Source organism: Bombus vosnesenskii, unplaced genomic scaffold (assembly GCF_011952255.1).
Source record: "Bombus vosnesenskii isolate JDL3184/JDL3185 unplaced genomic scaffold, Bvos_JDL3184-5_v1.1 scf7180000013264, whole genome shotgun sequence".
In the NCBI taxonomy this organism is placed as follows: domain Eukaryota; kingdom Metazoa; phylum Arthropoda; class Insecta; order Hymenoptera; family Apidae; genus Bombus; species Bombus vosnesenskii.
The window spans coordinates 5,304,247-5,332,242 of record NW_022882924.1 but is presented as its reverse complement, the minus strand read 5'-3'; the positions used below and the strand labels follow the sequence as shown (position 1 = coordinate 5,332,242).

General features: G+C 52.8%; 1 protein-coding gene across 3 annotated transcripts in view; it reads right to left on the bottom strand.

Moving 5' to 3' along the window:
* Positions 1 to 660: 660 nt before the first annotated feature.
* The window catches only part of LOC117235048 (protein Wnt-6-like), a 54,273-nt gene continuing 26,937 nt past the window's right edge, over positions 661 to 27,996 (bottom strand). The window contains exons 1-7 of one of the 3 annotated variants that reach the window (XM_033496723.1): positions 20,967 to 21,245; positions 20,752 to 20,894; positions 18,829 to 20,215; positions 11,120 to 11,340; positions 1,863 to 1,982; positions 1,590 to 1,789; positions 661 to 1,508 (exon numbers count right to left, since the gene is read on the bottom strand). In XM_033496723.1, coding sequence (XP_033352614.1) covers positions 1,047 to 1,508; positions 1,590 to 1,789; positions 1,863 to 1,982; positions 11,120 to 11,340; positions 18,829 to 18,896 — 1,071 coding nt within the window. In that variant the 5' untranslated portion in view covers positions 18,897 to 20,215; positions 20,752 to 20,894; positions 20,967 to 21,245 and the 3' untranslated portion in view covers positions 661 to 1,046. Of the gene's footprint in view, positions 1,509 to 1,589; positions 1,790 to 1,862; positions 1,983 to 11,119; positions 11,341 to 18,828; positions 20,717 to 20,751; positions 20,895 to 20,966; positions 21,246 to 27,996 lie in introns of those variants that run through there. The other 2 variants (XM_033496714.1, XM_033496731.1) reach the window with 2 other exon arrangements.

Here is a 27,996-nt window from a genome sequence, read left to right as displayed (position 1 = left end):
ACGGATCGAGGGAACGAACCGAGCGTCGCGCGATACAATAGCAAACGCGTTAATCTACGCGTCCCACGAACGAACACGGCCCCATCGACGGATGAGACGGACGGACGAGCGCTTGTCAAGGGAAAAAAGATTTCTATTCACGGAGTTTATGGCTTCCGCTATCGCCGAAACGTGGCGAGCGTGTCGCGATACGGCGCGAGCCTCCTTTCCGACTTTATGGTTATGCGAAATTCCTCTCTCCAGTCGGCTCGTAAAACTATTTTATAGGAGATGTAGACACCGGTTGTTTATTGCTTGCACGACCTCTCCCGTGTACAAGGTCGAATTACAGCTAAAAGCCTATGTTCTACACGACGCGATAATATACGAGGCCTCCTAACGTCTCCGTGTTTCGTCGATTTCCTCTCGGTCTGGGGCCCCCGGCATTCGCCGCTCTTCACGAGCACGCGTTCCAACCGTTTTACGCCGCAGCCCGTTTTCTTTCTCGGTTTTATATGCAATGCGAAATACTCGACTTACCTTGGAGGAAAAGCTTCGCCCTCTAGTCGCTCGATCTAGTCGATGTCTCGACGTCTACGAGCGGCAGCGATCGATGTGCCGGTCGATCGTCGATCGACGCGATTGCGGTGCCATGTTTCGAAAGTAACGAAAGAAAATTCGGCCGGGGATACACGTTTTTATTCGCATTTCACGCTGCACAGTATAAACTTTCGTCCATTCAGTCTTATGTACAGTAAATGCGGAGAACGCAAGCGCAAGGGGGCAAAAAGGGGGAATGGGAGAGGTTGAAAGGCGGCGTGTCGACAAAAGTCGAACGAAAGCGAGTAAAGCGACGATCGTTTCGCGCGCCGCGAGCAAGCAAAGCGCGAAACGCTCGAAACGAACAGCTGGAGATACTTGGAAAGCTTCGAACGATGGGACGCGAACGATCGAGCTCGCGACTTATTTACGACTGATTGTTCGCGACTCGACCCTCGCGTCCAAACTGTTCGACAGCGCGTCGCGTATATTACAAACGTTTATTCTAACGGTGGACAGGCGACTCGTTAGCGACAAGTGTTGACCGTTTTCTTAACCAGGCAGGTGTTGCAAGTGACCTCGCAGCACCAGCGGAACCTGCATTCGCAGCTGATCTTCTCCTTGACGACTCTGGTGTCGTAGCCTCTACCGCAGCAGAGCAGCTCGCATCCGTCGACCCCTTGACTGGTGGAGTTGCATCGTCGTCCCTGTGTGCCCAGGGAGCCCGTTTTTCTGTTCGGCTTGCAGAAGTCCGGCGAGTCCTCGCTGTATATCAGATCGAATCTGTCCGGCGGCTTGATGGTCGGCCCCTCGGTGATGAAGCTGTGGCCGTCGTTGCTCGGTATCACCTTCGCCGCACCGTCAAACGACTCTTTCAGCCTGTTGCCAACGTCGCGGAACGCCGGCATTTTCCGCCAACAGGTTCGAACCGTGCATGATCCCGAAAGTCCGTGGCACTTGCATTCCGTGCTCATAAAGTCCCTGATGGCCTGCGGCAGAGACGAGAGAAAAACAAAGCAGTCGCGATATACCGTGAAAGTTCGGGGAACGGGAAAGCGCGCGTTGCCTACCAGACGACCGGCGTTGTTGTTGTGCAGCTTCACCAGCGTTTTGATGTCGCTGCGCTTGCGGTAAGGGGCGTCCATAAAGTCCCGTGACTTCTTAAATCCAAACTTTACGTTATCGCCGCATCCACCCCACTCCCAGTCACCCTCGGTCGGCAGGCTCTTCTCCATTTCAGCGGTACGGGTCAATTTACCGAGCCGATTACCTGCGCAATTCGCGATGTTCGCGAGATCCGAGTCTCAGGGTTGCGTAGCAAGAAATCTAAACTCGTTGCTTACCTTTCGCCGTCATCTTGTCGCAGGAGCATTCGACGAGGTGTCCCATGGTGCAAGCTCTGGTCACCGCGTAGGTTACTCCGGCCGCGGTGATGGCGTTCACAAAACCCGTCTCCCTGGTATCTGCGAACATCGGCACGAGTTACGAGAATCGATTAGCGGCCGTTTGTTCTTTACGACCCTGAAAAGCTTCGAGATTGCCGAGCCTCGCGTTCTCAGATTAGACAGACTGCCGAACGGAAGAAATCGGATTACGACGAACGAGGTAATTGCAAAAGGGAGGATAAGTCCGTTAATCGAGTATTCGCTGAATGGACGGAAACGAATTTAACGTTCGATAGAGGGGAACGACGAGCATAGACTTCGTCTCGCGTCTGAAAACCGTGCGGACGTCGGAATCCTGGAGGAAAGAAAGGGCGCGCCCTCCAAGCGGAAGGATTTCGGCAGCAACGGAGTTGGTTGCGACAGACTCGACGTTTCCAAGTGGACAGACAGACGGTCGTCGAGGGATTCTGGCAGCGACGCGAGAAGAGCGAGCCAAGCAGGAGAGAACGAGGTCGTCGGATTTCGGTGGCGTGTGTATTCAGTTTCACCTGTCACGTCTCCACTCCATCATTAGGCGGACAATGCACGCCGGAGGTTCCACCCCTTTTCAAAACGGCAGATTACCACCGCCTCCGTCCAACGGCTCCATGTCACCCATTGTCTCTCACCTGTCCGAGCATCCGGGTTTTGCAAATCCTCTCCATACCCTTCCTTTATTTCCGCGTGTTCACGAGCCTGCTGCCTCCCTGTGTTCCCACTCCTTCCGTTTCTCTCCCGCCACTAGACGTTTCCAATCTACGATCCCGCAGGCAACCCGATCGCTGGTTTCCCGCGCGATCAAAGTTTGCGCGAGCGGAACCGCGATAGAATCTCGCGAGTCCGCGTTGGCCCATTAGCGGATTAACTTATAATCGGAAGGCGGAATGCGGGTCCAATTACCGATTCCTTTGGAGACGCGGGCGCGCGATCGGACTCGCAGCTGTGCGTCGAGTTGTTGCGCGGCCAGCGCAGCGGAATCGGTGCCCTCCGTCAAAGTATCGAGAGCGCGTATCTGTCGGCAATCGGTGGAAGCCGGAGCAGCGATCGAATCGAAGCCGAGCGGCCGTTCGAAGCGTTTCCGCGCCGCGAGGCAATTATCCTTTTCGAACGTTTAAGCGAAAACCAGTCGCGAATACTAATGCCGCGCGGCGCGGCTGCGTGGATCGAGCCTCGAAATCTCGGACGACATCGGGAAGGAAACGCGCGAGAGAGGAAACGGCGCGCCGCAGCGAAGGAAACGGGGCTGCGGGGCTGGCCAGAAGGAGAACCGGAGTGCCGACCAGGGTAGCGAGGGCAAGAAAAGGGAGAGACGGTGGCGGCGTGGCTCGCCTCTGGTCTGCGCCAGTCTGGGAAGGGGTTATACGCGTTAAGCTCGGTTCTCCGTGGTTCCCATGGATTCCAGCCGGGTATCTTCGGCGCGGATCGACACGCGGACGGACGAACGAACGGACGGACGGACGGACGGAACGAGAAGACGCAGCCGAGAGGCAGCCTGCCACCGCCCGCGTATCTTCCGATGCATCGCCTCACCTTTCAGTGCGTATTTAAACGATACGATAGTTTTATACGAGCGATCTGATATCGAGGTTCGAGAGCGAAAGGCCCTGGCTCGTTCCTGCCTCCGAGCTTGTATTCCCTGACCGTGTTCCGCATCTCCGCTGCTTGCCTTTTGCCTCATACCCGTTGCTCGCGTCGTTCGCTCGATCGCGATCCTTCGATTCTCCCTTCTCGTTGCTCCTCCTCCTTCCTTCTTCTTTCTTCTCGCGATCCTTTGACGCGATGGAACCGTCGAATCTTTCTTCCACTTCCGGACGCCCTCGATCGCCGATGATTCGCATAGGATCTACGAGTTATCGGTACCTACGTCGACGCATCGATGTACGTTGGACGATGGAGCGAGCGACGTTCGTGGCGAAGAAAAGGTAAAAGAGCGTGGCACAGAGGGCCGGGAATGTTCGAGGCGGAGAAGAGCGGCAGGTAATATAAATCACTTGGAATCAATTAGACACGAGGGATCGCGAGCCGATGATCTTGCAGTGCTGCCAGGTGCACGGAGCGCCCATCTTCTCGGGTCGCCCCGACGGCTCAGCCAATTATCAGCATTCCGGGGCATTATCCTCGGAGCGAGACTTACGCCGTGTTTAATTGCGAGTGGCCTTCTTCTTCTTCTTCTTCTTCTTCTTCTTCTTCTGCTTCTTCTTTGTCGTCGTCTTCGTCTTCTTTCTTCGACTTCATCCCTCTTCCTGTCCGTAGTCGCCTCCTCTTTCAACTCGTCGCGGCCTTCTCTTACTCTTGCGTCACTTCTGATTTTCGCGTTTACTCGCGAAGCATTTCGCTCCATCGAGAACACCGTCCCATCGAGCTTTCGAACGTCGTTAGTCCTCGTTGAACGTCAAAGAAAACGCAGAGAAAAGGAGCGTGGTATTCGTGGAATCTCGTTACTCCGTTGCTGGGTGTCGTTCGTCATCGTCTCCGATCGGTCGTAATCCGTTTGCTCGTCGATTATATAAGGTGACGAGGATTCATCGCGCGGTATTTATACGCAACCGAGGCTGCCGTCGTTGCCCCTTTTTGCTACACGGCTCGCTTAACGGGACACGCGTAACTCTTGTCTACGGGTCAGCGTGAAATGCAACCGACCGACGAATCGACGTGTTCGCCTTAAACGGACGACGCGTCGATCGTACGACGCTCGGTGAAACGTCTTCGCGAATGTTCAACGTGGTCGAAGGACGCTGGTGGAAAGGTGTGCATCGAAGGTACACCGATTCTAAGGAAAGATTCGTTCCAGCGATCGAAACGAAAGATCAGGGTGGATGATTTAACGGAACCGTCGCGGTCGCGACGAAAGTCGAGGCCGTAAGGCGAATCGCGTACTCGGTCATACGTGTCTCTGGCGAGTCGCGCGGCGATTAATCGGTTCGATGGATTATGCAAGTGTGTAATTTGCAACGGTGCACCGTGTGCGCTGCCATTGTAGGAATTATGTCGCGGACACGGACGATCGACGCGACCAGATACCATCGATCGGACTCGGCGAGTGATTTGTTTCGCTGGTTCGCGATTTATCGCGGTGGATGCGCCGATTCCTGCGCAATAGATCGGTCTGTCGCTCGCGAAATCGCTCGGCTCGGGTATGTAAATCTGCTCTCTCGATCGGCTCCGCTGTTTTCAATCGAATCGCTCTCGAAACCGGATATCGCGTTACCCCCGCGTTTCATCGAGTACGCTCTAATTGCGGATGATCCTGCGATTACGAGTAGCGTGCGCGCGCCGATCGACCGAAAGGAGAACGAAGACGGAGAGACGAGAGAGAAGATAAATCGCGGGAAGCGCTCGTAAATAAAGAGAAGAATATCGAATGAGAAAAGAGGCACGGCTTACGGCGTTTAGTTAACCCCCGTGTATAGCAGCATCCTACGAGAGAAACCTTTCCAATAAATACAGCGAGAACGGACGCATGAATGCCAGCAAAAATCGCCCAATGACCAATTGCGGCAACGGCCACTCGCCTTTTCCCGAGATTCCGTGGAATTTTTGAGCCGCGCACCGTATCACCGCTGGATTCTCTTCTCTCGCAGGAATTTCTCTCTTCTTCCGTCTCGCTCTTTCCCCGCTCGACACCCGTCGTTCCGCGCACTCGTACTTTGCCAGCCGAAGGAACCTCTCGGCTCGCAGATACCGCGGTAATTACGGCGAATCGTCTATCCGTCCCTTCCGTTTCTTTCCTCTCTTTCTTTCTTCCTTTCCTTCTCTCGGTCGTCTCGAGACGGTCGACACAGGCGCGGATCTAGACCGTGCGACGATTCCAACGTCGCGGAATTCGCGTGGAAAAGCGGCTGGTGTTTCGAGGAGCCGGGCAGAATCGCGAAGCCGCTCGAGAAAGTCCCGAATGGGGACGGCCCTGTAGTACACGGTTCGACAGAGAGAACTCAAAGTTCTCGTTTTCTCTCCCGGTTCTTCTTCCTCCGGTGTTCCCTTCGCCAACGTAAAATCGACCAAGCATTCAAATGTCACCGGCGAACGGCCAAAGTCTAACAGAATAACAGATCTGTCCCAGTGTTCCGATCTCCTTTTCCTTCCCGATATCCCGTCTCCCTCTTTCGCCTCCTTTCACCCTTTCTCCGGCTACCGATCCGAGTTAAAGCCACGGTAGCCGAGATACAATAAACGTACGGGACATTAAACTGTTTGCTATTGTCAAACCTTTGTGGGAGATACCGGCTTCGCGTCTTCTCGTGTCTCCTCCGCTTTTTCGAGTACAGTCCATTGGAAAAGTACCGATTCGCTATTAATCTGACGAATCGATCGCATCGGAAGCGAAACACTTCTTCTGCCGTTTCGAGCGATCAACGGCTTATCGAATAACCGATGACATCGCTTACGGGATAACGCTGGATCGTGCGTCTATCTGAATCTGCGCTATTTCGAAGAGAAAGGTAAGCGCGGATCGGTATGCGGGTGGCAAACTGGCGAACAACGAAGAAAAGAATGGACGATGACGGAGGAAAAAGAGTACTGTTCCGGTGTGGTCAGTAGACACCCAGAGGCGTCGCTTTAGTTACGGGCAATTTCCCTTCCTTGCAACGTGTACTCGGTCGCGCTGCGAGCGAGAAAAATTGAGTTTTCCCTTTTCACTTGGAAGACACGCTTCCCCCATAATTGGCGCTCATGAATCGTGCATTGTCGTTTCCTGTGGCGAGGTTGCTGACTACGCAGCTACCACACCTCGCCGTTGCAAAGTCATGGATAAATCGTAAAAATGGCCTCGCTCCGACCCACCGCAGGCCCTCGTTTCTCTCCACCGTGTCAATTACGTTCCGCGCGATTCGCCGAACAATAAGGACCGACGACTAAATTCGACCGTCCGTTGGGATACTTTGCCTACAGGCCGATACAGACGTTGTCGAATAAAAATGTCAGCTTCCTCGAAACGTTCGCGCGAAAGTGTCTACACGAACGAGGCGAAAGAATCGAGAAAAGCTAACGTTAATAAACGAACGACGTGTGCGGCAGTGGCTACGCACGGAGAAGTACGCGAACGAAACACGCTGGTAGATTCACGAATGTCCGAAACGGTAAAGGTGAGAGGCGCGAAAGGAGGGATGCGGTCTGCGTCCTCTGCGAACCGCATTAGTTAGCACCGAGTTCGCGAGGCGACAAAACACTTAGCGCCATGGCGCTAAATCGCTTTTAGCTGGCTCATTATCGTCCCGTGCTGTTTCGTTCCGTTCCTTCTTGTCTCGTCGTCGTGTCTTCGCTCTTCTCTCGAAGAAAGGAGCTAGAACCGCGGGCGTGTTGTTCGCGAAACGATTCGACGCGTTCCGGCGTGTTTAGGCCGCAGTGGAACGACGCGAGAAACGCAACAGCGACACACCTGGGGACCACCTTGGTCGACGAGCCGTCTTATTAAGCGGAAACCACTTTCTTTATTTCGTATCGTTGATACTCGAGCGTCCGTACGTTGATCGAGATATTCGACGGCTTATTTGCGAACAGGTTGTCCGCGTAATCGTTTGCTCGTTATCGTGTCGGTGAATCGACGAGCACGAGTTCACCTTCGCCAACGACGACAAAAATCTGCGTATTCTTGCCGAACTAAAATAGAACACGGTAATTATCGTGGACGAAACGTTGCGAAAAGAAGGACCGAGCGGACGGAATAATCGCGCGACGTGGCTCGAGTTTATTAACGCGCCAAGGTGAGCATCCTCGTTAGAGCCGAGGAACATCGACGAAAAGAATGTTTCCGAGGCAATGGAATATACGGGCGACCGTGTATGTATTATATATCGTGTGGTGCACAGCGGCGGAGCAACAGAACGTTCGCGATCCTTCAGCGAAATTTTTCAATAGTCCAACTTTGTGAATATCGACGCGGATCCACGATACGGCCATTTATTCGAATGGGAATGGTTCGCGCGTGCGGGAAAATACCTCGAATTTTCGATTCGAGGGTTCGAATGAGAATCGGTGTTCGAAGGGGCTTTGAAATCTCGACGGTCGAATAAAATCGTCCCTGCTCCCGACTCCGCCTCTCGATCGAGGAGAAGAAAGAGCAATTTGTTGATTCGACGAGGCCGCTTTTAGAGAGCCGTTTCCTTCGTAGCCGAGTAATACGCTACGGAATCCCGGGTGAACGAAGAAAACCACTCTCTTAATTTGGTCGAGACAGGGGCACACGGTATCGAGACGAGGATCCGGGGATCCGTAGCCGCGCTGAATCCTTGCCCTTCGGATACCGAACGAACGCGTCGTGGCAGCACAATAAATTCCTTCCTCCTTTCCTTTCCCCTGGTAGCTCTTTCCACGGGTTTTTGACGCCCGTGTTCTTCTTATCGCGACACGCGGCACCCCTCAATTAAGAGGTGCTGCTCGTCCACGAATGTTCTACCAGTCCAACCTCGGATCTCTTCTGGACTCGGACCACACAGCAGGAGCTACCTGCGAGGCTAACCTATCGGCCAGATCGCGCCCATAAAAATTAAACGTCGCCAGATAAATAAACGTCAATCGAGAATTAAGATAGGCGCCGCCGGTAGCGTGCCTTCCTCCTCGCTTTTTCTCTATGCGCTCGCCCGTTAGGAATTTTCCCTCGCTTCGATCCACCTCGTCTCCAGGATCCACGGATAACCGACCATTCGATACGCTCCCACGAATTTCTCTCCTCTTTTTTTCCTCCGCTATCGACGCCTCCTGTTCACCCAGTCTCGATCTCGACCTCCCATCACGATCCTTCATAGCTCGCGATTACGATTTCCTTCCCCGAATGCGGCGTTGATCGAGCGAAAACAGCCGAACGATGGACACGGTCGTTTTTCGACTAATCTAGTTCCATTTGAGAGATACATCTTTTTAAGGAGAAGAAAAGAGGTAAACGAAAGACGTAACACGTAAGTGAACGTAACTCGCGAATATTCCGAACGTATTTAACGTGCAATCAAAGATTTAAGGATGTCTGCATTCGTGCGAACAGGAACACGACCGTTTCACCCCCGAACGTTAAAAGCATCGTTGTACGGCTGAACGCGTCGAGGGTGGGCCGAAAAGTCGTATATTTCTCACCGCAGACTTCCCAGGGCGAGCTGTCTTCGCCCGGGGTCGCAGATAAATGACGACGTCGAGGATTGTCACCCGAAACGACCGGTTAACACATGGTCGCCCCTGTCATCGATCCGCATCGTCCAATAATGCACCCGGCAGCCAGGGTTTATGTACCTGTCGCTCGACCTTTCCCATCCGACACGACGTCCCGTTTCGGTGACGATGCGTTCGGAACTCGGTCGAAAACGCCAAGGGAAAAACGGGAGCGGCTACTGACCGGCTTGTAAACCCGTGTCAAGCAACGGGTGTGCCACCGGTAATTACAATGTTTAGCGAATAAGCACGGCGATTACACGAATTTCGCGCAAAAAGTCTGCTGCGATGAAAGCTCGTTAATTGTTTACGGCATAGCCGGCCACCGCGAGTTTACGGTTCCTCGACATAGCATAATGTAATCGGACTTTGTCGTGTTTACGACGCGGTATCGTTTTTATGGGGTGAGGCAAGCTCGTAAGTGCCAGCTGAACCGCAAATTAGATCCTTTTCGGTGGATCCTTTCGCTGCTTCCCTCGATCGTCGTCGTCGTCGTCCTCGTCGACCGCGGTAGTTCTCCGATATTAACGTGACTCGACGCGTCGCCGTGTGCGGTATCGAAACTCGATTTAGCGAATTCCATCTCGTGGCAAGAACATCGCGCGCAGCAAATATCGTCCGGCAGAGTTAATTAACCCGTTGGCCGGTCGGTTTCGCGTCGAGCTAACCGAGAGCAGCAAATCGAGTATAAAACGGTATATCGTATCTGCTGGGAATCTTGGAGGGAGCGAACACCGATTGTCAGGCATCGCCGACAGTGTCGGATATAATTCGATCATCGATCCTCCGGTCTGGAATCTACGCGTCCGATATTCGTATCCGTGGGTTGCTCGATCCATCGACGAATCGCATCCAGTCCACCACGAGATCGATCGTATCGATCGTGCAATCTTTCGATCGTAGAGAAGCAAAGAGAAAAGGAGAGAAAGAGAAGAAGGACGAGAGATTAAGAAGAGGGAAGAGCGTGAGAGAGAAAGAGAGAAACGGGCAGAGGATCTGGAACGGTCCTCGAGGACGGCCTCGCTGGCAATGAAGCCTTTAATTAAGGAAACATATTGCCACTAATATCCGACGAACAGTGTCAATCTGTCAGGCTACCAAAAGGTACCGATCTGATAGCGCAACCTAGAGAGCAGTTCGGCCTATTGGACACGCTGTCTTCGATTTAGTTGTCGTGCTCGATCACCGGGAATTAATACATCGGACGGGTAACTAAGCGAGCCACGCGGACAGGTTCGCTCTCCTCTCGTCTCTTCTCGAATGCGCACGCTAACTCAACGTGAGAATTTTTCTTCGGACACGAGCCCGTCCCTGCCTCGACGACGTTCAATTTGTTCCATTTACCTCGGCAACCGTTTACGCGCCGTATCTTCATCGTTACCGAAACCCTGTCGGAATTCTAGCACGCTACTCCGGACGATGTCTTTCCCTTTGCCAACTACGCAGTTCCATTTACCTGCGCGTACGACGTAAGCAGAAGTTTCACGAGGCTGGGCGTTCGGCGTGAAATCCACACAGACGAGAACGAAAAAACTCGTGCGAAGCGGAAGTCTCGTACGCGATTCGGAGGAGAAGAATCGCCGGGGAACGAAGCGTTGACGTCGTCACGAATTTCGAGAAGCAACACGAACGTTTACCGTGACACAACTGCGACTAGCGCGCAAATAATTTCTGTGATTAATGGAACCGACTGTTACGCAATCGCGCCGACAAAAACCGCTTGTCCAGACCGCTTTCCCTCGCTCGTGATAGCCTCATCGAGGTTAATTTGAAAGTAATGGCGCGTGTTCGACGATAACTCGAGTAATACCAGATCGAGCATCGACAGGATTCGTCTCCAATGAAGCGGTTACCGTTGAAGGAGCAACCTTCTCCTTCAAGGGATGTTGTTTAGTCACCGGCGCGGCGTTTAATCGTAACGAATGGAGCTGCGGGCCTGAAAGGAAGCGTGTAATCTGCCTGGAGCGCGTGTATCGTCCTTCTTCCATGCGAATTCGCATACAGAGAACGAGGATCGAAGTCAAACGAAGGTTACTTACCGCGCAATAAAATTTTTCTCAGCGACCTCCTCATGGTGGTGCAGTTCCACCTGCGATTTCGAAATTGATATTGGCACTCTTTGGTTCCGACCTGGACGCCTCTCGCAATTTCCTTCAACAGGGAGGGTTCCTTGCGACAGATGTCCGCCATTTTACCCTTCAGTCTCCTAGTCTTCTTGCAGATGAGCATCGGATCCATCACCACCTGATTTCCAACGGTCCTGCGGAAAAACGAAAGATCGATCGGTAAGCAAAGTTTTCGTCTCTCGATGCCGGAATCGTACGTGTCTGCCTCCGAGGACAAGCGGATCGCATTGCAAGGATACGAAGGAACATGGAGCCGGAAAGGTAAACTTATCGAAGTGGTTGCTATAATTAAATCTCCGTGCTCATTGCGGCGAGTTACCACCGACGGGACACGGTCTACGGGGACACGAGTAAAGAAGAAACCAGAAACGGAGAGGACGAACGAGCGAAAGCAAGAAGAAGAACGAACCGAGGAGTATCGCAGACAGTGGGAACCGCGACTTCCCTCCTTCGGGACCAGAAAGAAGAGGAGCAAGAACGGGAGACGACGAACGGCGGACTAAGACTAAAGAGTTTGATATAAAAAATTGAGGAAACAAGACGCCGAAGAGAGGGGGGAAAGGGAAAGAGGAACGAGAAACGAAGAGAAACGGACGCGAGAGTGGAGCGAAGGGTAGAAAGGAGAAGAGAGGAGAGGAGAGGAGAGAACAGTCCGAGCGACCTTCGTTACGAAACGTTAATTAAGATCATTAGTTCTGCGTCGGTAGGATGCCGGGGCGCGTACACGACGGCCTCTCGGGAATGCAACGACCTTAATGGCAATAATTCCGTTAAGGCGGTTGCTCGCGCCCGTGTACGTTGCTGGTGCGCGGCCATGGATGCTCCTGCTTTTCGTTCCGCACGAACCAGAAGAAAAAGAAGGAGTTCCAAGGTAATACGGGCGGACAGTCGTGCACCGGTGACATCGTCATTTGGGCGAGGATTCCAACCTCGGACGACGACTATAACAGCAAGGGCAAGAACGTTGGTTGCGCGGACAAGAATTCTCGAGAAACTCGCGAACCGGAGAGATCGAAACGCGCTTCGAGAGGGGAGGGATATCGAGAGAGAGCCGGTTGCGATCCGTGATCCGCGTTCCCCGAGAAAAAAAGCTAAACGTTGCTCTGGTTCTCGAGCAAAATATGGCGCATGTTACGTCTCGCGGGACGATCGGACCCGCTGCCAGGGAACAACGCGCAAGAACTTCATTCGCCTCCACGATATTCTTACTCGATGCTCGTTCTCGATACTCCATAACGGAACGCGGCTCGCCACCTTCCCCTCGCGACATCGGCCCGGTACCGGATATACTCCAGGGAAAACCGACCACCGAGGCGCACCATTCCTACGATCTACCGAGGAATATTCCACCAACATGGCCGATTTCCCAATAAATCCCATATCCCTGTTTGCGTCGTGTCCTTATCAAGAAGAACGCGAGTTAACAGCTTTTCCGGGAATCGTTTCGCGCGCGCTAGTTCCCGACAATCGCGAGCCGCGAGCAACGCGACAAATTCTCGCGCGATTCGTTGGTCCGCGCGTCGGATAATAGGCGGCCGGCATAGATATAAACGACCGATTTTCCAAGAAAACGAAAGTTATGACGCGATGACGCGCGTTCGTCAAACGTCTTATCGCTGTGCTGACAAACGAGGAACCAAGTCTTACGCGTGTCTCTAAAAATAACCAACGCCTCCACTCGAATTACATATTTCTTGCTTCGAAACGAACGCACAGGCATCGTCGAAGAGCATCGCAAACACTCCTCATCGATGTTCGACAAACGCGCAATTTTCCTCGTAGCTCTCGGCGTTTCCACGGAGGAAAAACATATTGGTCCCGGGTTTGAAAATTTTCCGCGACGTGCGATGTCGCGACTCGTCGCGGCCAGGTGGAGGAGAGAGGAGAGAGACGGAACCCCGCTGCGTGACACTGTCCTGACATTTACAGTTCAAAGGATCGCGGCCAAAGAATATTTGCGCTGGTTCGTTAACGACTGCGCAGCTAACCTCCCAAGTTAAATAAACGTCGGGATCGTGGTCTGTCGATACATCTCTTCCCTGTTGCGCGAATAACGTTACGACGTTATTAATGCAAACACATCGCGTCGTTTGACGATCGCGTATCGGTTCGTTTCGAGGTGCCGGCTATTAATATCGCGTGTGCTCGCGGTCAGCTTAGAGGAATTGGCGTGGTCAAGAACCGAGCGGCGGGCATTTCCGCGTAACTTATTTTTGCTGACTGGTTGCTCGAACAGAGGACGAGTTGCGAGAGGGCGATATTCGAGGTGACACGGTGAAAAAAAAAGTAGAGAGAGAGAGCAAAGATAAGGAAGAATCTGTCGCGAACGGAGGGAATCGAGGTAGAAAGGGTTAGGGATCCGGACTAAAACGAAGAAGGGGTTGTCCTCGTGTACGCGGAGGCAAGAAAAGAACCGGAGGATGGACACGTCGTCGCGAACGAAAAGCGTGGAGAGGCCGGTTAGGGCGGTCGACTTATTTATTGCCTCATTAGACGCACTCACTTTGCTCGAAGGCAGCTCCACGCTGTCTGCTCGGATAGACAGTGACGAGAGAGCAACGTTGCTCTGGCCTCACTCTCGACTCGTCGGTGTTTGTACGCGGCCGAATCGAGAGAGTCGGAAAGGGAGAGAACCACTCTCGATAGAGAGTACCAGAAAAAGAGAACGGACCCGTCCTCCGGCTGCCGAAAGGAGTTCGAGAAGAAGAAGGAACGGAACGACGGAGCAGGAGGAGGAGAACCAGCAGAAGAAGAACGGTCGCTGGGTCCACCGGTGAATTCTTCGAATATCTCTCACCGTCCGAACGAGACCCTCGAGGATAGGAAGAAAACACGACGGAAGTTGGGAACCTCGCCTCCAAGGACATCGAGAGTAGGGTAATCCGATCGACCGCGAGATCCATTGCTTCTTCCTTTTCGTTCGTTTGTTTTCCCATCGCGCAACCACCGGAGGAATCTGTCCGTTCAGGGACACGACAGAGACACGGTGATACACCAAGGGACGAGGCAAGCAGAAGCAGAAGAAAAATAAATAAAAAGCACGCCAAGCGGAAGTAGAAAGTCACAACGCACGGCTCGTGTCGACTAAATACGCGCACTTAATCTAAATCATCCTCTTGTTGCTCGACGACGCTGGGGGAGGCACGGGGCACGACGCGATGTAACTACGGAATACGAAGGGGACAAGACCGAGCAAAGAGACCACGGCCGCTCCGTCCTCCCGGATAGACCGTAAGTGGATGCCGCGGACTGGATCGTTCCACGCTCCGATTTCCAGTCGATTTTCGTTGCATCGATCGCGGGCAACTAAAAATAGAAGTATAGTCGCGGCAGAAAGAACGCGGAAGAAAAGGAATATCCGGAGGAAACGAATAGGCATACGTAGAGAGGTCGATTTAACTGATCCGAAGAATGCCCGAACAAATTGGTGGCAAGGGTTAGCGCGCAACCGAGTCTAGGTTGCGTTTCGAGCATCGTTTCTCAAGAACCTCGTGGAATTCGTGGCGCGACTCTCTGTCTCTCGATCGACCAAAGAGGAGAGAGGAAACCGCGGAGATTGCAACGCCTCTATTTCCGCGTCTCTATAATCGTAGACTCGAGCAATGGCGTACTCGCGCTTAACGAATTATTCGAAGCACGCGGCTTAATGAAAACCGATCGAATCGGCAGAAGCTAATAAAATTAGAGTAAGCCTGGATAACGCGGGGGTCTTAAAATTCCATACATAGCGGCTACGTCGTGCACACGCCATCGAAACAATTTCAAATTCTTCTGCCGGAACGTCTAGCGTCGGGAAACGCTGCTACGCCCCCGTCCTAACATTCCACGAAAATCGATTCCGTGCTTTTGCTTGTACGGGACACGCGTGCCTACACGTTAATTACCTCGACCGGCTTGTCCCTATAACTTTTATCGTCTGCGACGTAACGTCCGTGGAGCAGTGCTTTAAACTAATCGCTCGTTACGTCGTCTGAACGCGCGTTCGCCATTAGCCGAGCTAAACGAAATGCCTTGTGTCGCCACGATCGAATAAATCTTCGACGATTCGAGCGATTTTGCGTCTCCGCGCGCTCTCGAGAGCGAAAAGGAAGAGACACGTTCGCGCGACTGTAATATGAACGCGTACCGTAATTAATTCCAGGACCGCGGAGGAAAAGGACGCGCGAAGATCGCCGTTGATGCCCGCCAGAAGAAAATTATTCGCGCTTCCTCGGCGGGTTTACGAGAATCGACGTCGTAAACCGTCGGACAGTGGCGTAATTGCGCATCGACCAAACGTTGGATTCCGTAATTACGGCTATTGTCAGCTGCGCGGTAACAATTTGAAGACGCGTTTGCGATCAACGGCGATAGAACGAGACGCAAAATTTGTTCGTATCTATGCAGAAAGACTGGAATTGATAGCCGAACCAGTCTACTACCAGACCGGACAAACAGCGCGGCATTCGTTTTGCGCGCAAATTTTGCAGGCCCGCGGAGAATCTCGGTAATGTTGTACGTTAGGAGATAAATCAGGGTCGGACAAAATTATTTCTGTCCTACATGTTGGGGGATCGAGGTGTCGCGGTCGAGGAAGTTGAGAACTAAATTTATCGTTTCGCCGACGTACCGTAAATCGAAACTGAACAAACGATATACGGTTGCACCCAAGTATCCAGTGATCTCTCTTCTCAATTGGAACGCTATCGAAACGCGGTCTCGCGGCGAAGATATCGCGTATAATTGTAAACGGAAGAGAGACCAAAGTGCCGCGGCGAAAAGAGAACGAATTTTCCGTGTTTACGTTGGCACCGCGTGCATCCCTTCTCAAACGAAAGGTTGAGCTTTTACGGCCGCAAATAGACAAACCGGCGCAAGAGGGTACTAATCCTCGGCGAAACTCGGAGGAGCGTTCGCGACGAAAATAAGCATTACGAGCGAAGGCTGACCGAAATACGGCCGGTATCGGGAGCAAACATCCACTCCGAACCGCGGTTTACAGCACAGCCGCGTAGTTGCAGCGCACAGCAAAAAGGAAGGAGGCGATGGAATCGGTAACGCAATTCGGCAGGTTGCCGGGGCTTGTGCAAGATCGAGCAGGCGGGAACATTTCTCGCGAATCGCTTGCCCATAGACCGATAAAAGCGGAACGGGTGACCTCGCGTCACACGATCCGCGTGCTCTTATGATTATGATTATACCAGCGCGGGGAAGAAAGAGAGAGGCCAGGTAAGATAGAGTGCATCGGGTGGGAGTATCGGGTTGTCCAACCAGCGAGAAGGTAGCTGCGGACTGCCCACCGCGGCTCATTGGCCAACTTTGCGACCCGACCGAACGCTATCGTATTATCGGCAAGTGCTCGTTACGATACCGGCGTCGATCACCAATTTCCACCAACGACCTCTCCGTCTGTACTCGTCCGCTCTGCAACGCAACTTCCACGTCGAGCAAAGAAAGTAGAGTCGCGAGACGCACGAGTCCCGGAGAAACAATTAAAGCCGATTACGCACCGGCACCGAATCGTTCCGTTTGCTTTAGGTTGCGACGATCAATTAGCGATCACCGCGTGTATCACGCCGCGCCGGCTAGAAAATTAACGAGCGAACCGGGTTAGCGGTACGTGGACCAATTAAACGCAACAGTGCTGAACGCTGAACGCGATACCGGCAATTCGTTTCGAGAACGCTCCGGAACGAGAACGGAGCGCGAGCACGGGCGCGGACGAGAACGGGACGCGGAAGAATGCGTCCGAATCTACGGCACGCACGGTTCTTCTTCTCGGATGCTCTCGATTTTTCTACTTCGAGACGGGTCGCGCGGTCTGGCCAGAGACGAAGAGGGATCGCGCGCAGGACGCGGCAAAGAAGGAGGCGAGAGGGGAGCAGGCGAAACGGAGCTGCTGCCGACTTACAAATTATACGCGCTCACCGAGATTTACGGGTGACGCTTCGAGCGAGACCATTGTCCATCCTCGCTCGTTTCTTTACCTCTTTACTCTTCTACTCGGTCGTCTTTGTCCACCACGGTCGGATCCTGCGGGTCCGGGTCCAGCTCCGCCGCGTGTCTCCGCGCTACCGTGAAACGCACCGAGAAACAGAGAGGGAGAGTGCTGGAGAACCACGGCAGAGACCAGGGGAACGAACCGAGGATAGTATTCCTCGCGACAAAATCGGGGAATCTCGATCGGGAACGAGAATCCGGTTCCGATCGAGTAATCGGGCCTCGATTCGCAGGAACGGCAGAACGAAACGCGTAGATCGACAAACTTCCTCGCGAGCTTGACTCGTGCAACGCGAAATGCCAACGGCGCGGCGACGCGACCAGGAAAAAAGAGAACGTTGGAAACCTCTGACTCCGCAAAGACATTCCTCGGACCTACTTAAATACCTGTTAAATACCTGTCGTCGAAACAAACCATGAACCTTCTAATGTATTTATCAAACACTCCGTCGTGTAGACGTCGCGGACAGGTAAGAGAGCAAGGTGCGACGGTACAGTGTCGAGACTGCGCGCAGAAATCCGCTTTAAATCGTTGACAAATATTTACTCGACCTTAGGAGAGACCACCACCTTTCGCCACCTTCACGGGAAACTACGCTTTCGAATTTTAACGCGAACAAGCCTAATCCGTCGAACCGCTTATCGAAGAATTGCCGCTCGGTGAAAAGGATAAATTCGAGAAAGTTCTCAGCCGGTGGAGAGACGATGTCGCGACCCGGAAAGTCGAGAAACCCGGGAGGTCCGAGTCACGCGTCGCGTCGTACGTAACGCGAGCTTAGGCGAAGACGCGAGGAACGGTTCGCTAGACGACTTGTCTCTGGATGCTGGTACCTCGCGATGGTGCAGCGGCGATAACGGTCTATCATCGTACAAACATTTACATAATAAACTCGAGTAAACATCGTGCACTCGAGCTACCGAATAATTTACTGTTGTTCGCGATACCTCGCAAGTACGTACGTAACGCGGTTACGGAGATCGCGTCACGCGCCAGTTGCGAATTCGCGACGTTTCACGACGATCCCTTCCCGCTCGGTCTACGAGGACGCGCAGTGCGTCTCCAGTGGATTTCGAGTTACGAGACGGACAAATCTGCGCACGACTGTCAGTCCGCGAGTCGTGCCTCGAGGAAGTCGAGATTTCCCGGTAACGGTAACGAGCAATTTAAGCGAATCGAAATGAAACCGTAAATCTCGGGACAGGTCTTACTTACCAGAGCGCAAGTAACTACCAAAGGTGGATTTATGGCATCATTAATCATTCCGCGAGCGCGTAACGTGCCGCGTAATTGATAACCCAGATGACGTACTTCGGAACTGGAGCACTCGTTAGTTCGTCACGTTTGGAAAGTACTGACGTTAACCGCTCTTGAAGAACAACTATTTTTCACATAATTACCGACATAAAAGTGCAACGCTTTTGATTACAATGACGGCCATCTCTCTCTCTCTCTCTCTCCCTCTCTCTTTTTCTCCGTTGCCCCTCGCTAGGGTATAATTGCTGAAGACGCACGACCATGAGTCCGCTCGAGACGAAAAATGACACTTACAATATACGAAGGATAGCGTGTTTCCGTTAATCGTTAGGTTTCTGCGTTAAGAGGAAAAACGGAGGAAGAATCGGTTAATGAAACGAGTACGTACCAGAAAGAGCCGGCGATGGGGGTAACGAGAAGGAGGCAGATCGCCACGAGAACGAGGCGCATCTCCATCCCCTCCGCCCCTCGGTGTAACTTCGACAATTGCCGATTTCTTCCCTCGTCTGCCGCCCGTAGTCTGCTGGATACCGGAAGACGGACGACGTTCTCGACTCGAGAAAGACGAAAGAAAATCGAAATCGCGCCGGTATGGAAATCGATCGTGTCTGGCACGGCGTAGCGCCACCAGGTTCCTGACCTACGAAACCGGCGAAAAATTGATCGACTTTACGCGTGACGTATCGGTAGCTCGTAACAGGTCGGGTCACGCGTGCTCCTTTGAAAAATACTCGACGATCCTTTTCCTCGATCTCGAAGGAGAAATTCTTTATCGAGCACCCGATCTCCTCGACCGTCCACTCTCGACTACTTTCTCGTATCTGGTCTTCGCTTCTGCCAACACTTCACCGAAGCACGATCGTTTTCTTCTTCTTCTTCTTCTTCGGCGTCGTTACAGCCCTCTTCTTCCTCTTCCTCCTCCGTCCGTTCGTCCGCTTCTTTCTTCTCCAGCTTCGAGTATAACGATCAAAGCGAAAGAGCCTCTTTGAAACACTCGAACGGATACAAATATTGACCACGCGAAATCCTCATGATATCTTTCCGGGCCACTGGGAAACCATGAAAAAACAATCAAATTTTCCCGTTTGCTTTGACTCGCCGAACGTAATCTTTTGGAATCGCAAATGGTCCTTATCACGATGGAGAAATTCCCGGAAGAGCAAATCCTTCGCTTCCGGTCTGTTGAACTAGATATCCCCCACCCCTTCCCGTCACTCTGTTTCTTGCTTTTCTTTCGTTTACTTCCTCTCGATCCCGCCGCTACTCCTACTCCTCCTCCTCCTCCTCCTCCTCCTTCTCCTATCTTTTCCGATCCTTTTCCTCTCGTTCGCTTCCTTTTGCTCAAGATCCGCTCCTCTTCGAACCTCTTTTCCCTCTTTCTTCGACTCGACGAAAACACCAAAGACGAGACGCGATCAAAATCTAGGAAGGTGCTATTTCCTTCCGGCGGGGACAAAAACGCGTCGCGTTCCTGCCAGAACTACGTCACCACGAACTTTGAGTGTTGCCTTACCCCCACCAGAATTGTACTAAGGAGTAGAGAAGACAGCCCCACCATTCACCTTCATCTGCTTCTTTCTCTTCGTCTTCTTCTTCTTTTAGTTTTGCTTCTTCTACCGCTTCCTTTTCTCCTCCACCACCGTTTTCTCTTTCAGCTTGCCTCGAGACACCACCATTACCACCTTCACTACACCACCAACGTCGACGTCACCATCGCCGCGGTATCCTCGTCGATAGTTTCGTGATCGCGAATGCGCCACCGAGGGGACATCCCTCTGAGAGAGATCGCGCAAACGAGAAAACCCAACGAATTTTGTATTTTCGAAACAATGCGAGTACCGCGTATGCTCGATAGGAAAAGATTAGATCGGAGGACAGTGGGAAAAGCGGAGGGGGAAGCGAGGGAGTCGAGGAAGAGGGTACCGGAGGGTAGGAAGAAGGTCGAAAAGCTCACGTGGTGCAGCACGATCGTGCGGAGGTGGAAAGTGGTCGATGGTAGGGGAGAGGAGAAGAGAATCGTTCGTCCGTGATCGGAGACGAAGCTCCTGGTCGGAGCGAACCGTACGAGACTGTTGCGGACTAGGCAGGTGAGCGCCGCTCGGCGGCAACGAGACGCAACCGAGCCCCTCTTTTCCTCTTTTAACTCTCCTACGAACCTCTCGGCTCCTCTGTGCTTCGCAACCTGCCGCTTCGGCATCCACGGAGGGAGGACCAACTTCCAAGCACAACGCTGCCTTTTGACCCTTCCATTTCGAACGTTCCCGATACGGTTTCGCGAAGATATAATCAAGAACAAAGACTCCGAGCTTACCCCATGCTCGCGTTCCAGCTTTCTACGTAAAGCTTCCTCCTCGTTGCACGATCCTCGTAACGAGCAGCACGATCCGCACGGCCGAGCAAATCCTCCCGAAATCCATTCTCATCGTTCAGCTGTCTCCTCCTTCGCGGACTGACCTACAACAAAGACAGAGACACAAAGGAATATCGTTGGATTAGTTGGTTTACTCAAAGGTGGACATCGATTACAATAGCATTTTCGCGGTTTTCGTTTCTCCAAGTTTGGGAAAAAATCCGATCAACGGATCGTTCGAAACAGCCCGGCACCAGCTTGTTCTCGGTCGGTCTCCGCTTAATCGTATACTTCCACTTTCAGCGCCACGTCCTTTTCTTTCCTTTAGAGCTCTGCCAGTGGCTATCTTCTTTCCTCTTGTTGCACGCTGGTCTCTCCTCTCTCATCGGTCATGTCTCGGTGGTACACAACGAAGACGCATCGAACAGAGCTATCGAAGGCTTAAGCTGTCGCCGTGCGACTCGTTTTATCGTCTCGTTTCGAACATTTATCGATCCCGATTCTGTTTCGGCGTCTTTGAATCGGCTACAGATTTTTCAGGAGTTACGTCAAGAGTAGCAATCGTCGACTAGTCTCAAACTGCTGGCCCGCGCCAGAGATCTGTTACACGGGGACATTCTACCGACGGAAAACTTCATATTTCGCCGAGTAGCTTGAGCGAATATTTCATTGGAAAAACTTCGAGTAACGTCGAAACTGTCGCTTTCGCGTGGCATCGATAGAACTCCTGTATCTTAGATACTAGCCGTACTTTCGTTCCTCCCCTTGCTCTCTTTCCTTTCTCCATCCACTAGTAGCGGAGCGCGGAGAACGGTTGACCCAATTGATGGATCGCTCTCTGCGTATCTCCAGCGACGGGTCAACTACTTCGTTGACCGAGCGAATGCGCGAGCGATCGGTCTCGATGTCACGACCATTCTCCGTTAGTTCGCAGAAGCAATGAGAACCGTTTCGTACTCGGTCGAAGGAAAGCCGTTCTCCATGACATAAACCCAAGTGTCGCACGCGCATAGGTAACTGTAATTATGGAAACCGTAGAGACGTTCGTCATCCCCGATTTTAACGAGAAAACGAGCGCGTCGAACGACGGGCCAACGAGGAAGAACGGGCGATAACAGCGACAATAGAAAAACGAAAGGCAGAAAAACGGTAAAAGGAGTAGAGAAAGTAAAAACATCGTGGTAAGTGTGCCGGTAAGAGGAATCGTTTGGCGTTGTTGTATCATGACCACCGAATTCTACCCGAGGAACGAGTAGTTTTGAACGGCATCGGGGGGAGAGCAGGCAGACGGAGCGGTACGAGTGAAAGAACGAACGATTCGATAGAAGAGGAAAGGAAGAGATTACGACGGAAGAGTAGGAACTGGCGAGGTAGAGCAGGAGAAAGAGAAAGAGCGAGCGCGGGGTCAGCGGGGGTCCGTATTACAGCTCATTTAGCAGCGGGGTCCTGTGCCCCTTCGGCGGCCAGAGAGATCCTCTCGGATCAGGCTCGCGTTCGACCTACGGCAAAGATGAGTCCGTTTCATTCCCATAGACCGTCTGCGAGACCTCCTGGCACCTAGATCCGTCTCTCTATCGACTATTGCTTAACTCTACGCTGTCACGTTCCTGTCGTCGCCGTTGTAAGCACAGAATCGTGATGAAATTTTCGCCAAGTTCCTGGATAAATCAACGATCGTCGGTCGTTTATCTCGCAGACGAGGTATCAAATAATATCGGGTTGAAGGAAGAATATAAAGGACAGGAATAAAGACGGGAGGGAAAGAGAGACGGTAGAAATGGAAAGGCCGGAGAAGAGGAGGGAAGAGGAGAACATTACCGAGTTGTGACCAACACAGACACGGAATAGCTAGTAATTTATGGGTGAGACTAATTACCGGGGAATGCCGCTCCTCCGACTCTTCTTTGCTCCTAAGACCGCGTCTCTACCAGACCAGTTTTCAGAGACGAGTGGAGCTTCTCTTAGCCCACCTTCGTCTTCGTTCATCGTCGTCCGTCCTTTCCTTTTTCGCCTTTTTCTCCTTTTTCGACTTTTTCGCCTCCCTTTTCCATCCTCTGACCCGCGCCTGCGTTTAAACGTTAATTTGCGCCGACGCGTCGTCGTAAGAAGACGTCGATTCGACCGACTTTATCGTAATCGATCTTGCTAGCGATTACCTCGCGGAGAGGGTCCTCGCGCGTTCCTTGTAAATTGTTCTTCGACGATAACGTCCGAGCGGGACCAACGAAACAAAAAAAAAAAAGACGGAAAAAGAGAAGGAAGAGTATTTTCGAAAAAGGAGAAAAATATCGGGCGAGGGTGTTCCACGGGATAATGGAGAAGGAAAAAAACAGGCGTGTTCCCACGAGCCATCAGCACGGAGAAGGGTGTCGGAACAATACCGAGTCCCGTCCTCGGACGTCGTTTCGACATTAGCCTGACCTAACAATTTGGAGCAAGCTCACTGCCCCTGCTACCACGATTCCTCTTCGTTAAATGCCATTATACGTTTCACTTGGACACCCGGTCGTCGCATGAGTCGTGAATTCCTGAGAACCTGCTCGAACCTGGATGGGCAGCAGCGTGCCGGTGGCGGCCACCGGTGCCGCTCGAAACGATAGAGGCGGGCCATAGCGCGCAGCCACGAACAGATTCTTCTATTATGACGAGAACGAATCGAGAGAAAAAAGGACCGCCGCGGTAACCTACGCGCGTGACGAACTCGCTTTGATAGAGCCGTACACGCTGCTCTCTCGATGCGTTCGATTCTTTTCTCGTCCATCCTCGATACGTTCGTGTCGACGATCGAGAGTATAAGCCTCGCGATTGCGTGCAAATAGAAAAAAAGAAAATAAAAAAAAAAAAAAAAGAAAGGAAGACATTCCTACGTCTCGAAATCCAGCGAGTATCCTCGAGTTTGAAATCGATTCTAACGAATCGCAAGAAGAAGGAGAAGAAGAAGGAGAAGAAGAAGAAGAAGAAGAAGAGAAGACGAGATGAAGGGATGAAGGAGAGAAGGAAGGAAGAGCACGGGAGGACCCGCAAACAGTTTTTGTCGCAAACCTCGCAAGGCCGCGTCGCAGACGGTCAAGCGGGACCTCGTGACCGAGTAGTGGACCCGAAAGCCGCGGTTGGGACCGATGACACGGCATCGGTCCCACGACAAAGAAACACCGAGACGAGCTGGATCCGGCTGTTTTTCTGCCTCCTGACGTTTCGCCAATTTATTGCGCCTCTCCCTGTCATCCACGTTCCGACGTATCCTCGAAGAATTTCGCGTTGGCCGATCGGCGCCGGGACGAACCGTTCTCCTTTCGGTGATTTCGTGCGACGCGTCGAGCCGCGGTTCGAATAAATCAACGGGAAAATCCCGCGGAAGGATACGGGACGTGAGATTCCACCGGCTTTACGCGAATCGATTCCCAGTCGGAACGATTAGACGCCGATAATTATGGCGAGGGTACGTGACAAACGATATCGGGGCTCGAAGCTCGTAATTCCCGATATCGGAGCATTATCGAACGGTCCGGGGCAACTGTCCGCGCGCGCCTATACAGCTTCGAGGTAGGAGATATCGAAACTAATAATTATTCGATTCGCGTTTCATTCCTAATTACCGAAGGCCACCGTGTCGAACGGTTTCGAAAGAACACGTCGGGGCTGCGTCGTTAATACGAAACAGATATCGATCGGCAGCCAGTTCGTACAGGTAATAAGCGCACCGTTGCCGAGATGGAAACCGATTCGAACGATCTCGAATGGGCGTTTACAGCTCGGCGTTTTGCGATCGAAGTGGGTAAACAGATGCCCGAGCAAACGCGCCGTAGCAATTACACGGCACTTACAGACCCGCGTATAGAACTGGCCTCGAGATACTCGAGTAGTTTCTCTCTTCCCTCCTCTCTCTCTCTCTCTCTCTCTCTCTCTTTTCGTCTCTCTAAGTCCCCCACTTTTTGTCGTCCCTCTCTTCGCGGCCGCGTATACCTTCGCGTCCCCCTGTTCTTCCTCACCCCTCGATCTTCTCTCCTTAATCCTTTCTTTTCCTCTCCCTCTGCCATCTCTCCCATCGCCCCTTTCCCCACCTCCAACCCCCTGGTTCCCCCGAGTTTCCACAATGGTAATTACGAGGCAGTCCGCTCGTAAATTTCACGTAGGCTAAACGTACGCACGGGCAACCGCGAACGCCGCGTGGCCACTTTCTATTTCCCATAGGATCTCTGTCGTGCACGCGGACCGCAGCCATAGAGGAATCGATACGTTCCGATCGAGAACGGCCGGATTCGGCGACGGAGAAGGGAACTCGATCCAGCTGACCCGCGCAGGTTAAACGACTCCGCGAGCCCCGTGTTCTCCACTTGTCCCCTGGTTTACCTCTGCTCGTTTCTCTTTTCCCGGTATCGTCGTCGGTACCTCGATTCCGATCTGCTCGAGCTTTCCTCTCGTTCTCGCAACCAACGTCCGCGATAGTACACGATCGATCGCGATCACGACGTCTATCCGCGCGCAATTTTTCGCACGGCGGATCGTCCATGAGCTCGCGAGCGATGTTAACTCTAGGATCGAAAGGATCTGACGGCCGCGCGATACGTTGTCCCGGTGCGGGGCACGCGGACGGATAGGCAAACTGAACGTGTTGCGCCGAGCAAAGGCCAGGGGGCGATTGTATTTCGTGGAATCGGCGTGGAGAACCCACGCGAAGGTCGTCGGTTCGACACGAGACATCGACGAAAGAGGGAAGCGATCGTGCTTGTAAATCGCGAGTTTATAGGCCACGGCCTAACAACGAACGTTCCTTATGAAACGCTCGTGTTCCCTGCGATCCGTTGCGTTGTATCTCTCGAATGCCTGTCCGATTTATTGCGTTAAGAGCGAGTCTCGGCCGGCGATGAACAGCACGCGGAAGCACGCATCCACAAGAAAAATAAACGAGGAAAGAGAAAGGAACGGAACTGGAGAACCAGAGAACTAGAAACGGAGTATCGCGTCCTTCTGAGAGCAGCAGCCTCGAGATCCACTAAATGTTCGAAACGTGTCTCGAGCGCATCAAAAGCGGACCTGGCCGCAGGCCGGCGTTATAATTTCAGGCAGTTTCAGGGAGGTCCTGGGCCCGAGGGCCAAGCGAGACCAGTTCAATGAAGTCATCAGCTAGTCGGAGCTGGGGTGCTCTGTTATTATACCGTGGTACCGCGCCACCATCCTCGTTTCTTTCTTCCACCCAACCAGTCCTGCCTGAATATCCTTGCCTTATCCGCGGATTTCTCTCCAAGCTGCTCCTCGTACCGACCGAATACTTTTGTCGAGACGAACCAGAGGATCGAAAGGAGGAAGGCAAAGAGAGAGAGAGAGAGAGAGAGGTAAAAAAGAAACACTCAGGCGGTCGATGAAAAATCGAACGTTTCGAGTTTTCGGTGGAAAGGAAACGACGGCGATAACGTAAATGATAACGATCCATCGTCGGGTCCAAACGCCGACCAAGTATGCGGAAGTGGCGATTAGAGGACCGTAAAACGATTGAAACCCAAGGGATACGCGAGTAAATAGAAGCAGGTTTCACGACAGGTTTGGAAGCAACGTTAAAACAGAGATAAGCTTCGAAGGGTATATACGAACGAATCCTAATCTGATGGCTGGCAATAAGACTGGCGAGGGTTTCCTTTACAATCGGCCCGAGGGCCAATTAGATCTAAAGTTCTTAATCCGTTTATCAGCCGCGCCACGATGCACGAGTCCCTTTCATCGGAACGGATAAAAGAGCTTTCCAGCTTCGATCTCGGAAGTTGGAATCCGATCCGTGAGGAATGCGCCTGTGTGTACGTACCCTCGGGAATACATTAAGCGTTAATAGACTCGTCTTCGAAACGGAGACTAAATCGTGACGCAACGAGAGGCGTTCGCGCGCGCCTGCTTGCGCTGAACAAGGCGCGTTGCGAGAAACGCGAAAGATGCAACGATTAAATGCCGGGGCGAGTACGGCGACACCGTGTGGTTAATGAAAAAAGAACGCGAGAAGAAGAAAGAAGGAAAGGAGGAGGAGGTGAAGGAAGAGGAGGCAGAAGAAAAGGAGGAAGACAAGGGAGATCTCTTACTCGTGGGTAAAGATGGCTTGGCTGTTGATAGAGGGTATAAAGGGAGAGCAGAGGAGGGAAGTAGAGGGGACCTGTTGGACCACGGGGGCCTCAGGCATGGCATTCGTGTGGATATTAGAGCGATTGTCGTGCCTGATTCGGTACGGTCTTGAAATAAGGCCCCCGCGGGCTGACAGCGGCGAGGGCTCCTCGTACAAAACCGGCTAACGGTGCCCACCCTCCGACTGTTCTGCACGAGAGGCCCCACCGTCGACTTCTCTCCGACGCCTTCGAATACCCTAATCTTCCTTCCTCTCCTCGAGCTTCTCCAGCCACTCTCGCTTCTCTCTTTTCTTTCCTCGTTCCATCTTTCCATCTATTTTCGGGTTGCCTTGCGTTCCGTCGCGGGACACGCACACGTCGCTCTCGACGCGCCCTCCTAATTCGCGGGAGCAACCGTGTGCTCGCGTTCTCTCGATTCCTTCCAAGTCGAGTGAGTGGTCTGCGAGGCAGAACGATATTCGTCGCCAAGCTCCAGCGAATCGAGGGGAAGGACAAGGATGAAAGAGGCAGCAGCTCCTTCCGCGATTCAAAGTCCTCCCCCGGAGGTCCGGCGGTTGTTTCGTCCTCGTCTCTCCCTCTGACCGTGGTCCGTATCATCCTCGGGGCCGACGTACCGGTCGGCATCGTGTGAAGTCCGGCCGAGCCATTATATCCCCCTTGGCCGCCTTCGAGGTGTATATACCGTCCAGGCATCTTCGGTCACTGCGAGATGCAAGGAGGGAAAAGGGGTACGAGACTGCGGCAGTACCAGCCGGTGGGAGGGAGGAGACGCGATTCGCCTCTCTTTCACCGTCGTCCGCCTTCCCGGCCTTCCTCGCTTCTTCCTCTTTTCCTTCGACGCTGCTGAAACACAGAAAGAAACGGCCGAAAGGGAGAGAAAGGGAAGAAGGAGAGAAAAAGCGGCGTGGATCGGGATGGAAAGGGATGCAGGGTGATGGACGGGGGCCGGAGGGGAAAGTGCGTGCTGGATCACGGAGTCGAGAGGTGTCGGAACCCGCATTAAGGGGGCGGAACGCCTCGAAGGGGCCCCGAATTATGACGTCACGGACCGCACACGTCGCGATCAGGTGAACCGAATACAAAAATGAATTGTTCGGTA